The 12,131-nt window shown below is 35.8% G+C and overlaps 1 protein-coding gene across 1 annotated transcript in view; it reads left to right on the top strand.

The window, feature by feature from the left end:
• LOC103138773 (NACHT, LRR and PYD domains-containing protein 9-like) overlaps nucleotides 1–10,733 on the top strand; it is a 12,582-nt gene extending 1,849 nt beyond the window's left edge. Inside the window, 10 exon segments of the mRNA XM_007553110.2 lie at nucleotides 1,574–1,640; nucleotides 2,285–2,419; nucleotides 2,704–2,796; nucleotides 3,547–3,610; nucleotides 3,745–3,973; nucleotides 4,331–6,125; nucleotides 6,854–7,027; nucleotides 8,078–8,248; nucleotides 9,394–9,440; nucleotides 9,574–10,733. Of these exon segments, the coding sequence (XP_007553172.1) occupies nucleotides 1,621–1,640; nucleotides 2,285–2,419; nucleotides 2,704–2,796; nucleotides 3,547–3,610; nucleotides 3,745–3,973; nucleotides 4,331–6,125; nucleotides 6,854–7,027; nucleotides 8,078–8,248; nucleotides 9,394–9,440; nucleotides 9,574–10,097 (3,252 nt within the window). The 5' untranslated portion in view covers nucleotides 1,574–1,620 and the 3' untranslated portion in view covers nucleotides 10,098–10,733.
• The last annotated feature ends 1,398 nt before the right edge of the window (nucleotides 10,734–12,131 follow it).

The following is a 12,131-nucleotide window of genomic DNA, read 5'->3' on the forward strand; positions in this document are numbered from 1 at the left end:
TACCATGAAGAAGTGGAGAAACTTGTGCAACACTGTCCAGATGTGTCCCTTCACAATGAATTAAAATCTGTAAATTGGTGTGTAGAGGACTGTACAGAAGTGTTATCCCTAAAACTTGACAATATTTGGAGTTGGGTTTTTTTTACGAACATTGGGAAATCATTGCGACTACCCACTTCATGAAGAAGACAATGTTGTATTTCAAAAGGCCTTCTGCACTTCAATCAGAAAAACAACTTTGGGAATGTTGTTCAACAACTTTGCTTTTCCTCCTACCCAGTTTTCTTCCTTCACTAGAGACAAACAAATTCCTGCAAGCAGCTCATCCATGTCACGGTCTGTTTGGTTCACACCTAGTGTGGAGTGTGTCGTCTTCTTCAACACAAGACTGAGAAACTGTAAATTTGTTCTGTTTTAGGTTGTACTTTATCTTTTTGGTTGATTCAGATTCAAGGAGAAAATACTTTCTTTTTATTTTAACACATTGTATTGTTTTTTTTTTATATTCTGAAGATGAATGTAGATGATTACAGAAACATGGAATAACTTAACAAATCATGGGTATTTTTTTCTTCATAAAACTGATTAATGTTTCTAACATCTTGAACTCAACCTTTGGTCTCACCATAAAACTCAGAAACAAAAACTTCCAGTTGACTCGGTTGAAATTAATTTGATTCTACTTGCACTTTGATGGAGTACATAATAGACGTTTTAGAGGTACCCGTATATTACGTGGTTTCTTAAAAATATACTGCATATGCTGAAAGGTTATGATAGTTTTATGCAAGAAATAGAACATCATTTTAGTTAATGACTCTGAGATAAACAACTACAGAACCCTGGAAACAACCGTTGAGAACAGAATGCTGCAGAACCACATCAACTACAAAAGAGGAGGAACAAGTTTTCAATTAAATATTTCCTTGTTGGAGTTAACTAACTATGATAACCTATCTACAGATATTTTAGGCTGTGATGAATTTATTCATAAAGTTTTACAAAATGTCTAAAATCACGTAGAGGTCTGACAAATGTGTCTGGATGATGCTTTGGTGGTAAACACACTTTACTCCCATATTTTCTGGTGATGTTGACCCATAAATTACTTTAGTGTTCCTGGATTCCAGGTAACAGATACCTCTGAAGCAATGTTTAGTCTGAAGGTATAATTTATTTAATTATCAGTATATTATATTCATTGCATAACAAAACTTTAGACAGTTTTACCCTCTTGCTCTATGAAATTTAAAATTTATTTCTAGTCAGATTTTCTGTTACACAGTCACCCGACGTATAATGAGTAAATCTGAGTTTGATACAGTGAACATGGATAAAGTACTTTCAGATGTTGAACTGAGTTATTATGGAGTAGGAACTACAGTTTTATTACAGTTTACCCATGCAGGCTGAAGCTCCACGGCGCCATCTAATGGACTGATGGTTGAAGTACAGCAGTCTGTACCTAACTCTTATCTGACTTAATTCAGCTAACACTGACTTTTTGCAGCAAAACTGACACAAAGATGATCATAGCCAACGTGTGAAAGACTGATTTGTGTTTCCCCTGCAGAATAAAAAGGAAACTATGTGAGCTGATGTGGATGGAAATTCAACAGCATGGATCAGAAAAGTGAAAGGTTAGATGATCATCTCCTGCTCCTCACAGCTTTTATTTCATACACAGTTCATATAAAGAAATAAGACAAAACAATAAATTGCTAGTATTTAACACATTTATACATCTTTATTTATCAAATAGGTCACAGAAGTTTTAAAATACAGTTGAAATTGTTTAAATGACATTTTTATTTTTAAATGTGTTAAGCTTAGCTGATGACTGTGATATTCATTTCCATGTCTGAAACCATTAATGTGTTTCAATGAAATACAACATGGCCACCCAGAATAAAGTAGTGATAACAGTTTGAGTTAACAAGGTGAAGATTTATTAGTCCAGAAAGGAAGACAAAGGTGGAAGATTGTTCTCTAACAGGAAGTAACTTGGAGACCTAAAAGACCAGAACCAAAACCATAAATTAAAAGAGCTCTCTTTAATTACTAAAATCATTTTTGAATGCTGGCAAGATGTTTTTTTTTTGTTTTTGTTTTTTTTAGGGGAGATGCGGGGGGTTACCAGTAAAGTATATTTTAGAGTCAGATATTCCATTGCATCAAAATCTGGGGTACTGCACCAGTTTTATCTGTAAATTCTACATTTGGAAAGATGGAATATCCCATATTCCATCACTAGAATCTCATTCAACATTTGTTTTTTATTCAGGACTCATCAGGGGTCAAAACCTGAATCCAGCGATGTCTCCCCCACATCATCACTGAACCCATCAAAGGGAGACATCACTGGAATCAGCAGTGATTTGTCCAAAGACAGTTCAGAAAAACCTTCATCCTCAGACAGGTGAGCTGATTGTATCTGTGTAAAATTTAATTAACATGCATCTTTATGGGCTGATTAATTTATTGCTTTTATAACACGTTCAGAACACTTTTATTTAACAATTTGACAATTATTCTGCTTTTAAACCATCTTAAATAAAACTTATTTACCAATATTTATTTTGTCTCTGAAATCTTTAATGAGCCAACAGTTAAATGTGATTGTCTGTCCACTGTCTCCTCATAAGATGTGTAGCACGATACAATCGGCCTCTTTCATTTTCTGACAACTTTTCTTTTAATCAGGATCCATCAGGAGCCCAGCTGTGTGTCCTTCAGGAGTGATTTTTCCAAGGACAGGGTTCCTAACTTTAGCTCAGAGGTTCCTTCTCCAGAGAAGTGAGCTGTCTTTATTTTTGATGTTTGCTGATTTAGCGGGTCATTTCCTGCTAGTATGTTTAGCACATGGCCTGACTCTTTTAAAAGACGTCTCTGTGTTCATATGTGAAATTGTTTTGTATTAAGTTTCTACAAACAGTAAAAGCGTAAAGAATGAAGGTTGTTTAGGAGTCCTGTGAAATTATGTGTTACATTTTTGATCTGGTTGATCTTGGGCCTCACAAAGTAATCTGTGAAAGAAGTACACTTTTCAGTCATTTGTTGTTCCCAGGGTAACACGATCCACCAATCACTATGATAAGGAATGATCAATGATTATGTTTGAACTAAAACTGATAGGAAAAACCCATTATAAAGAACTTTAAGTTCAACTAGTCAATTTGTATCTTTGTAGGAAGGCAAAATCTGACATTGTCAAATCTATTTTTGCATGCAAACTTGTTAAACTTGATGCAGTTTCAGATCCAGACAGGAAGATATAGATTCCTAATGCATTTCTGAGCACAGAAACAATGATGAGCATCTGCCAATGTCATTAGGATACAGAAGTGAGATAGCCAACATTGTGAAAGTAGTATTAAGATTGAACTTTGCAGAGTTTTAGTACAACTGATGGTGTTATGATAGTTAATCACCGGTTCTTATATTTTCTTCTGAAAATTCAGACAGACATTAAATCATGGAGCTTTACATTATGATTGTTTTTTGTGGTCAGATAATGTGAGTTAATTCTTCATGATTTCTTTGCAGATTGGATGAGCAGAGCTCAGAGGTTCCTAGTGGCCAGTCTGAACAGCTGGACTCTACCTTTAAGGTTTGCACATCTACAACTACTACTTTCTGTTAGTCCTGTTTAAGTACATTATATCACTGTTTTATCAGTCTTTCCAATGTAAAGTTTGGCTGTATTTTAGTCTGATGATTCATTAATTTATTCATTTGTTCCAGCTGCTGAAGGAAAAAATTGTAACTTATGTGAATGGCGAGCTAAAGACAATCCAGGATGTCCTGGATCCAAATAACACAGAATGTTTAGATAGTCCGTGGGAGTTTGATGAAGTGTCAGAAGACGAGGATGAAGAGCTGAACAAGAGCAACAAGGAGGCCCTTTTAAAGCTCACACTGAACTTTCTGAAGAAAATGAAGAAGAAGAATCTGGCAAATCGTCTGAAGAACAGTAAGAGAAGTTCTACAAATATTACACATGCTGAAGATGTTGGTGTCGATTCTAATGTGCATACTATCTCTAAATATCAGAAAATAAAGCAAAAGGATATTTTTCTTGTTTCCTAAAGCTGTTTCACCTCTTATATGTACATAATCAAAAATGCTGACAAAAATGTTTTGAACAAAAGATGTAACATCTTCAAGAAACAAGAAAGGATATTAACTTTCCTTTTAATCAACAAGCACTTTAGATATTAACATGCAATATTTTATTAAAGACACAAGAGGTGGGGCAACAAGGTCTGTATATGCATTATTTAAAAACATACAGAATTTTAATAAAACACTTACTTTTGTGTTTATTCAGAACTTTATACTTCAGTTTCCCAACGTCAACTGAAATCGTCTCTGAAGCAGAAGTTCCAGTGTGTGTTTGAGGGGATTCCTAAAGCAGGAAACCCAACGTTTCTAAATCAGATCTACACAGAGCTCTACATCACAGAGGGAGGAACTGGACAGGTCAATAAAGAACATGAGGTTAGACAGATTGAAATAGTGTCCATGAAACCACAGAGACCAGAAACAACAATCAGACAAGAAGATATTTTTAAACTCCCACCTGGAAGAGTTGAACCAATCAGAACAGTGATGACACAGGGAGTGGCTGGCATTGGGAAAACAGTCCTAACACAGAAGTTCACTCTGGACTGGGCTGAAGATAAAACCAACCAGGATGTCCAGTTTATATTTCCATTCACATTCAGAGAGCTGAATCTGCTGAAGGACAAAAAGTTCAGCCTGGTGGAACTTCTTCATCACTTCTTTACTGAAACCAAACAGATCAGCCAGTTTGAACAGTTCCAGGTTCTGTTCATCCTTGATGGTCTGGATGAGAGTCGACTTCCTCTGGACTTCAACAACCAGGAGATCCTGACTGAGGTCACACAGTCTGCCTCAGTGGATGTTCTGCTAACAAACCTCATCAGGGGGAAACTGCTTCCTTCAGCCCGCCTCTGGATAACTACAAGACCTGCAGCAGCCAATCAGATCCCTGCTGAGTGCGTTGACATGGTAACAGAGGTCAGAGGGTTTAGTGACCCACAGAAGGAGGAGTACTTCAGGAAGAGGTTCAGAGATGAGGAGGAGGCCAACAGGATCATCACCCACATCAAGAAATCACGGAGTCTCCACATCATGTGTCACATCCCAGTCTTCTGCTGGATCACTGCTACAGTTCTGGAGGATGTGTTGAAACCTAAACAGGGAGAAGAGTTACCAAGCAGCCTCACTGAGATGTACATCCACTATCTGATCGTTCATACCAAAGTGAAGACAACAAAGTATGGCAAAGGGAAAGAAACTGATTCACTTTGGACTCCAGAGAGCAGGACGATGATTGAGTCTCTGGGAAAACTGGCTTTTGATCAGCTGCAGAAAGGGAATCTGAACTTCTATGAAGCAGACCTGACAGAGTGTGGCATCGATATCACAGCAGCTTCAGTGTACTCAGGAATCTTCACACAGATCTTTAAGGAAGAGAAAGGACTGTACCAGGACAAGGTTTTCTGCTTTGTCCATCTGAGTGTTCAGGAGTTTCTGGCAGCTCTTCATGTCCATCTGACCTTCATCAAAGACAATCTTAATGTGATGGAACTAAAACAAGCAGCTTCCAAGATTTCTACAGCTTATAAGAAACCAAAATTAACAAATCTCCATCAGAGTGCTGTTAGTAGGATCGTGAAAGATCATAATGGACATCTGGACTTGTTCCTCCGCTTCCTCTTGGGTCTTTCAGTGCAGACAAATGAGAGCCTTCTGGAAGGGTTGGTGACACAAACAGGAAGCAACTCACAGACCAACCAGTAAACAATCCAGTTCATCAAGAAGAAGCTCAATGAGAATTTGGCTGTAGAAAAAAGCATCACTCTCTTTCACTGCCTCAATGAACTGAATGATCACTCCCTGGTGGAGGAAGTCCAGCAAGCTCTGCAGTCAGGGAATCTTTCCACAGATAGCCTTTCTGCTGCTCAGTGGTCGGCTCTGGTGTTCGTCTTACTGACATCAAAAGAAGTTCTGGATGTGTTTGACCTGAAGAAATATTCAGCTTCAGAGGAGGTTCTACTGAAGCTGATGCCAGTGGTCAAAGCATCCAACAAGGCTCTGTATGTATACTTTTAGACAAACATACACATTTTCAAAATACATTTAATTTTGGCTAACAAGGTCAAATTTTTGTGAAGACAATTTAATATAAATATATGAATTTAAATGGATTTTAAATGCTAGCCCCATGTATTCATTATTTGTGTTCTATTTAATTTAATCAGTGCTGTCACACATCTGTTGGTGAAGCTCAGGTTTAGCTGCAACAAAATAAACTCCCAACTGGTTATTTGATCATTATTAGTTTATAGCTAAACAATAGGAGTGAATTTGTAATCACAAATTCCGCCTGCAACATGTTAAAGTGTTCTTGGGCAAGACATTCAACCCCAATCTGTGTATTTTTGTGTAAATAGGTGAATGTGAGCTGAAATGTAAAAGAACATTGAGTGGCCAGTATCATTAGAAGAGTTTTATAAATTTAGTTTATAAACTTACCTGGTTAAAATATATTAACAACAAGTTGTAGTTATAAAAAATCTCATTTATAAGCAATTGGGTTTTTGGGGTTTTTGGATAATTGATTCACTTTATTTACATTGTAACAAAAATATGTGCTAATAGATAAGTCACATTTTCCCCTGTGAGATATTTTTACACAATGACCCAATTCACAAAACATCATAACAAAGCAAAAACCATGCAATTGAATGTGGACATTTATTTTACTGCTTCAGTAAAATAAATACATTTTTTAAAATGTTAATATTCTTATTTTTACTTTTAGGCTTGGTGGCTGTGATCTCTCAGAAGATAGCTGCAGAGCTTTGGCAGAAGTCCTCAGCTCCCCGTCCTCCAGTCTAAGAGAATTGGACCTGAGTAACAACAACCTGGGGGATTCAGGAGTATCGGCTCTAGTAGAAGGACTGAAGAGTCCAGATTGCAAACTGGAAACTCTGAGGTCAGGATCGCAACTTGCCAGGAAACATTATTTGTTACATTTACATTTCTTCTGCTAGATATTTTAAATAGTTTAATTTATCAAACACATAACCCTTTCTCTCATACATTTCTTCTGTAAATTTAAAGTCATACTTTAAAATTCTGTCTAAACTACACTTACTATATCTACCCTATTTGTATACTTGATGCTTTGCTTGAGTTGTGCTCAACGTCCAGAGCAGAATTCTTACATGTAAACAAAAGATCTGGTGTGAAACTCATGCAGTAAACAAAATATGCTGTAACATGAATATTTACACTTGAATTGGCAAAATATAATAATACCATCATCTTAATGCCACACATCACTGAACTTGGGGCCAAGGGTCATAGTCATTAAAATGCAAATAATAGTCGGCTAATGTGTTGTGGAACCAGCCATGTAGCTGCAATACCATGAGCACAAGAACATCATTTTATTTTATACTGATATGGAGATTTCTATGCTTTTAATTCTGCCACATAATGGGGTTTAAGAGATTCCTCCTGGAGTTTTTTGATGAGAAAATATGTCCATCCAGGGTTTTCAATGGTTGCTTCACATTTAAACTTCACATTTCTTTTCTTTATTCTTCATTTATTGATGAGCAATTGAAACTGAACCAAGGTTGAATAAACAAATGTGTTTTAGTTTGAGTAAGACCAATGGCAGAACTTTAGGGAAATCCTGATTGGTCCTTTCCACTGCAGCATTCTTCAGGGTAGTAACCGCAACATTTACATTTTCTGACCAATCAAATGGTTGCTTTTAATGCAAAACAACAAAGTTTTCACCAATGATGTATGCTTTTCTCTAAGGCGGCATTCAGTAGTGTCTAATCACACCTTCCTATTCATATATTTTTCAACTAACATAAAAATGTGTTTCATTCCTAACCTACAGAACATCACTGTTTTCTTAAATCATTTTCTTTTTATGAATGTCTAATTATTTTATCCTCATTTTATTATAACTGATGTACTGACTCTACTGTATCTGATCATCTTTAAATAATTTGTTTTTCTGCAGTTTGTCAGGCTGTCTATTAACAGAAGAGGCCAGTTCTTCTCTGGCCGAAGCACTGGGCCCCGACTCCCGTCTGAGAGAGTTGGATCTGAGCTACAATCAAATCCGAAACACAGGGGCAAAGACTCTGACAGATATAAAGAACAAACCAGGATCTAAACTGGAGACTCTCAGGTAGATCCAAAGAGAGATCCATTGCAGATATATATAAAGTACGGGTGTATAAGTTTGGTAATTAGTTTTCTATCCATTCACCTCCTGTCCATATTTAAAATAGGGTTAATATAATAGTACCTAATATAATATAAGGCAAGGGTGTCAAATTCATTTTAATTTTAGTCCATATCAAAAATCTGAATGTTCTTTAAGGGCCAGTTGTGGCAGAATATATCAATAAAACCAATTAAACTATTGAAATATCAATAAATAGCTGTTCCTCTAGGATTTTGTGATTGTTTTAGGGTTGTATTTTTTTGCAATCAAAATTGCACATTTTGTGGTGCCAATTTAGAGATGTTTGTTTTTACAGTATTTGCACTAATGTATGATATTAAATGTGATATTTTATTACTCGCCATATCAATTATGGACTATAACTTGGCATCAAGTAAGGCGGAGGCAGCAGTCACTCAAACTCAAAGTTTCTGACCAATTTTGAGAAACTTTTGCAGTAAAATCAGAATAAATGTGGAGATTTGTTGATTTTGCAGATTTGTGAAAGGACTTAATTTGGAATCTAGAGTACCACATAAAAAGCTTTGCCAGATTTTGTCCCTGGGCCTTGAGTTTAACACATGAGATAGGGCTTAGGCTATTTGTCAAACACCAATAATGGAATATGTCCTTGTTTTGCATTTTTTGTGGAAACAAAGTTATTGCCAAGTTTGATTTATTCTGACCTTTCAATGTGTTACATTGTTATTTTATAAATTCAGCTTCATTATTACCTCTACAAAAATCTTGTGCTTATCTTTTATAGGAAATTGTGAAATTGTGTTTACTCACAATCTTTAAAACAGCTGATCTACTGCTTTAAATTTACAGTTTCAAAACAATAGTGTTTAGAAGTTAATACATTTAGTCTTGCATCTCTTAGAAACATTAACCACACAAAACTACAATGTGATATAGCAACCACAGCTCATATACAAATCAAATCTATACAAGATTTGAATTGTTCTATTCAACTCTTGTACAGATTTTCTCTCTGTGCAAACTAATCTGTGTCCAAGATCCTCCATTAATAACATTGTCTACAGCCTGAACTGACAGCCTGACATTCACACCCGACCCCTGTTCTCTCTCATTTTTTGCTGCAGATTGACGACTGTACAAGGGAAATGGTTGACACCTGGTTTGAGAAAGTGTAAGTATTTGATTCATGACAACAGAGCAACACATCCACATTCAAGCTGTCTGATATTTTATTTCTGGAGTAGTCCGAGAGTCAAAAATGATTACTAACTGCATGTGGATTGTGTTTCTTCTCTCCTCTTTAGATAACTGTCCACTCAAATTTGACTCGAAAACAATCAGCAAAGATCTCAAACTATCTGAGAAAGACAAGAAGATAACAAATGAAGAAGAGGACGTGTCATATCCTTATGATCCAGAAAGATTTGACAATCCTCAGCTGCTTTGTGAAGCTGAACTGAAAGGTCGCTGCTACTGGGAGGTCAAATGGAAAGGGGAGGTTTTCATATCTGTGAGTTACAAAGGAATTAACAGAAAAGGAGATATGGATGACTCTGTGTTTGGAGGGAACAGTCAGTCCTGGAGTCTGAGCTGCTCTAGTGATGATGGTTACTCTGTCTGGCACAATAATGAAAAAATACCCTGCACCCCTACAGCGGTCACTGAAAGAGTAGCAGTATATGTAGACTGTGAAGCTGGCATTCTGTCCTTTTACAAACCCTCCTCTGACAAAATTACCCACCTCCACACCTTCAGCACCAAGTTTTCAGAATCTCCTTATCCTGGGTTTGCGTTATGGAGTCCCGGTTCCACTGTGTTACTGTGTTGAGTGTAAAAAGTCTCATCCTGTCAGAGAAACACCTTGACACCTCTAGCCTCTATTTTTGTGTATAAAAGTCACTAAACTTTATCAATAGGTCATTTTAACAGTAATCTGGGTGTTTTATTTAAAGATTTTCTGTGTAATAAATTTTTCTTGGGTTTCCTTTAGACTATAAAATGCAAGGAATGAAGGGGAAATGTTGTTTCAGTAGAAAAACTAATCTGGATTAAATTCTTAATATGTATGTTGAGCTGGTTTCCTAATTATGATCCTGTGAAGAAATTATTTGGCCACCGAAGTCTCAACTCCCACAAAAATGCTGTTTAATTATTCTTCCATATAACAGGTCTCTTAATAGTGAAGGAATTCATGAGTCTGTGTGTAAATAAAACTTCAGGATGCCATTCAGACCATTTAGTTTTTTAGATAAAATTTTAGTGTTTTTGAATGTAAAATTTTTCATCTGTTATTTGGTATGCTACATTTGGAGTTAATCACAATATCTTTTGATTTATATGTTTTCATTGTTGCTGTTATTATTGATGATGTATGGTAATTTTTACATGGATGTAATGGAAACTGGAATGTTGTGGCTGTTATGCAGTTGTTCATTCAATCAAACATGTTGTGATGCAGTTACATTAAAATATCTTAGTGCTATTAATCAGAAAGAAGGACTTTCTCCTCTCTAAGTAATGCAACTACTGTATGTTAGAGAAAATGTTTATATGTTTTACAGAATATTGTGTCTTTCATTTACTTTACGGTCGCTGTTACTGGGAGGTCAAATAAAAAGGGGAGGGATGTTTTCTTTATAGTAAGTTTTTTTATAGTAAAAACAGAGAAACTATATGTTTAAAGTGTAACGGTATAGAAACAGTGGGATGATTCTTTTTTCTTGCCTTGTGAGGATGACAATGCACATATATTTTCTGGCTTTAGATCTATGTGTTGGTTTTCTTTTGTAAAATTCATCTGTGAAGTTAAGTTTTAAACCAATGTTTAACTGTACTTATGCTCCTGTTGTTCTGTTTATTCATATAACACTCTCATTAAACTGTGTTCTTGCAAAACACCAGAACTGCAAATCTTTCCCACCATCCTCTGCTCTCATCAGATCCTCACCCACTGCGGACAAACAGGTGGACAGCTATACAGCTCCCAAATCCTTCTGTGTCACATTCACTTTCACTCAGACATCTGATTTTTACTTATTTAATCAGTCACATGACATATGTATGTATTCATAAAATTAAGTGCAGTCAATTTTCATAACCTCTCTATACATTTAACTTATATTTTGTGCAATGAAACATATATTGTCACTGCATTCAAGAGATGTGTTACTAATACAGACTCATGTTGTCTTTATACAGAACTGGTATAATTCAATATTATTTTTAGGATTTTGGCAAATGATGTTTTGAGGATCTCAATTGATTCTCTACAAAATACACAACCTTTCCACTACTAACTCTCAAAGTAACTGATAACAGCAACCAAAGCAGCTTACTCTGAGAAATAAAAGCTAATGAGGTTCTTACTAAATGATTTACATGTCATAATTAATCAGGTGATTTGTGCGACATCTGAAGCACTTAACTGCATCAAAGTCACTCAGTGATGTCAAGGTCTCTGTTACCAAATGATGCTGGTGGTTTAGTAGCTGTAAGAGACCAGACTTTTGAAAAGGTGTTCAAAAATGACAAAAGAAATGTATTTGATAATTCCAAAAATGCTTAATAAAACATCAAGTTTCATTGAAAAATAAGTCAAATGAGAAATAACAGATGTGGGCCCAACTTAACTGAAGTCAACTGAGCACAAACAAAACTGACCTGCAGTAACCTAAATCTACCACAAGAGGGTGGCACAACATAGCAAAAGAACAAACAAATACAAAATTAGCTAAAAACCAATAAAACAAATAAAGCAAATAAAGCAAAGATAACTTAACTTATTACGTGAAGCCTGGCCAAAATATATTTATTATTTTGTATGAATTCTTGTCTGACTGAGGCTCTGACCATGTAAATCTAG

The sequence above is a fragment of the Poecilia formosa genome, unplaced genomic scaffold, assembly GCF_000485575.1.
Source record: "Poecilia formosa unplaced genomic scaffold, Poecilia_formosa-5.1.2 Scaffold54, whole genome shotgun sequence".
Taxonomy (NCBI): domain Eukaryota; kingdom Metazoa; phylum Chordata; class Actinopteri; order Cyprinodontiformes; family Poeciliidae; genus Poecilia; species Poecilia formosa.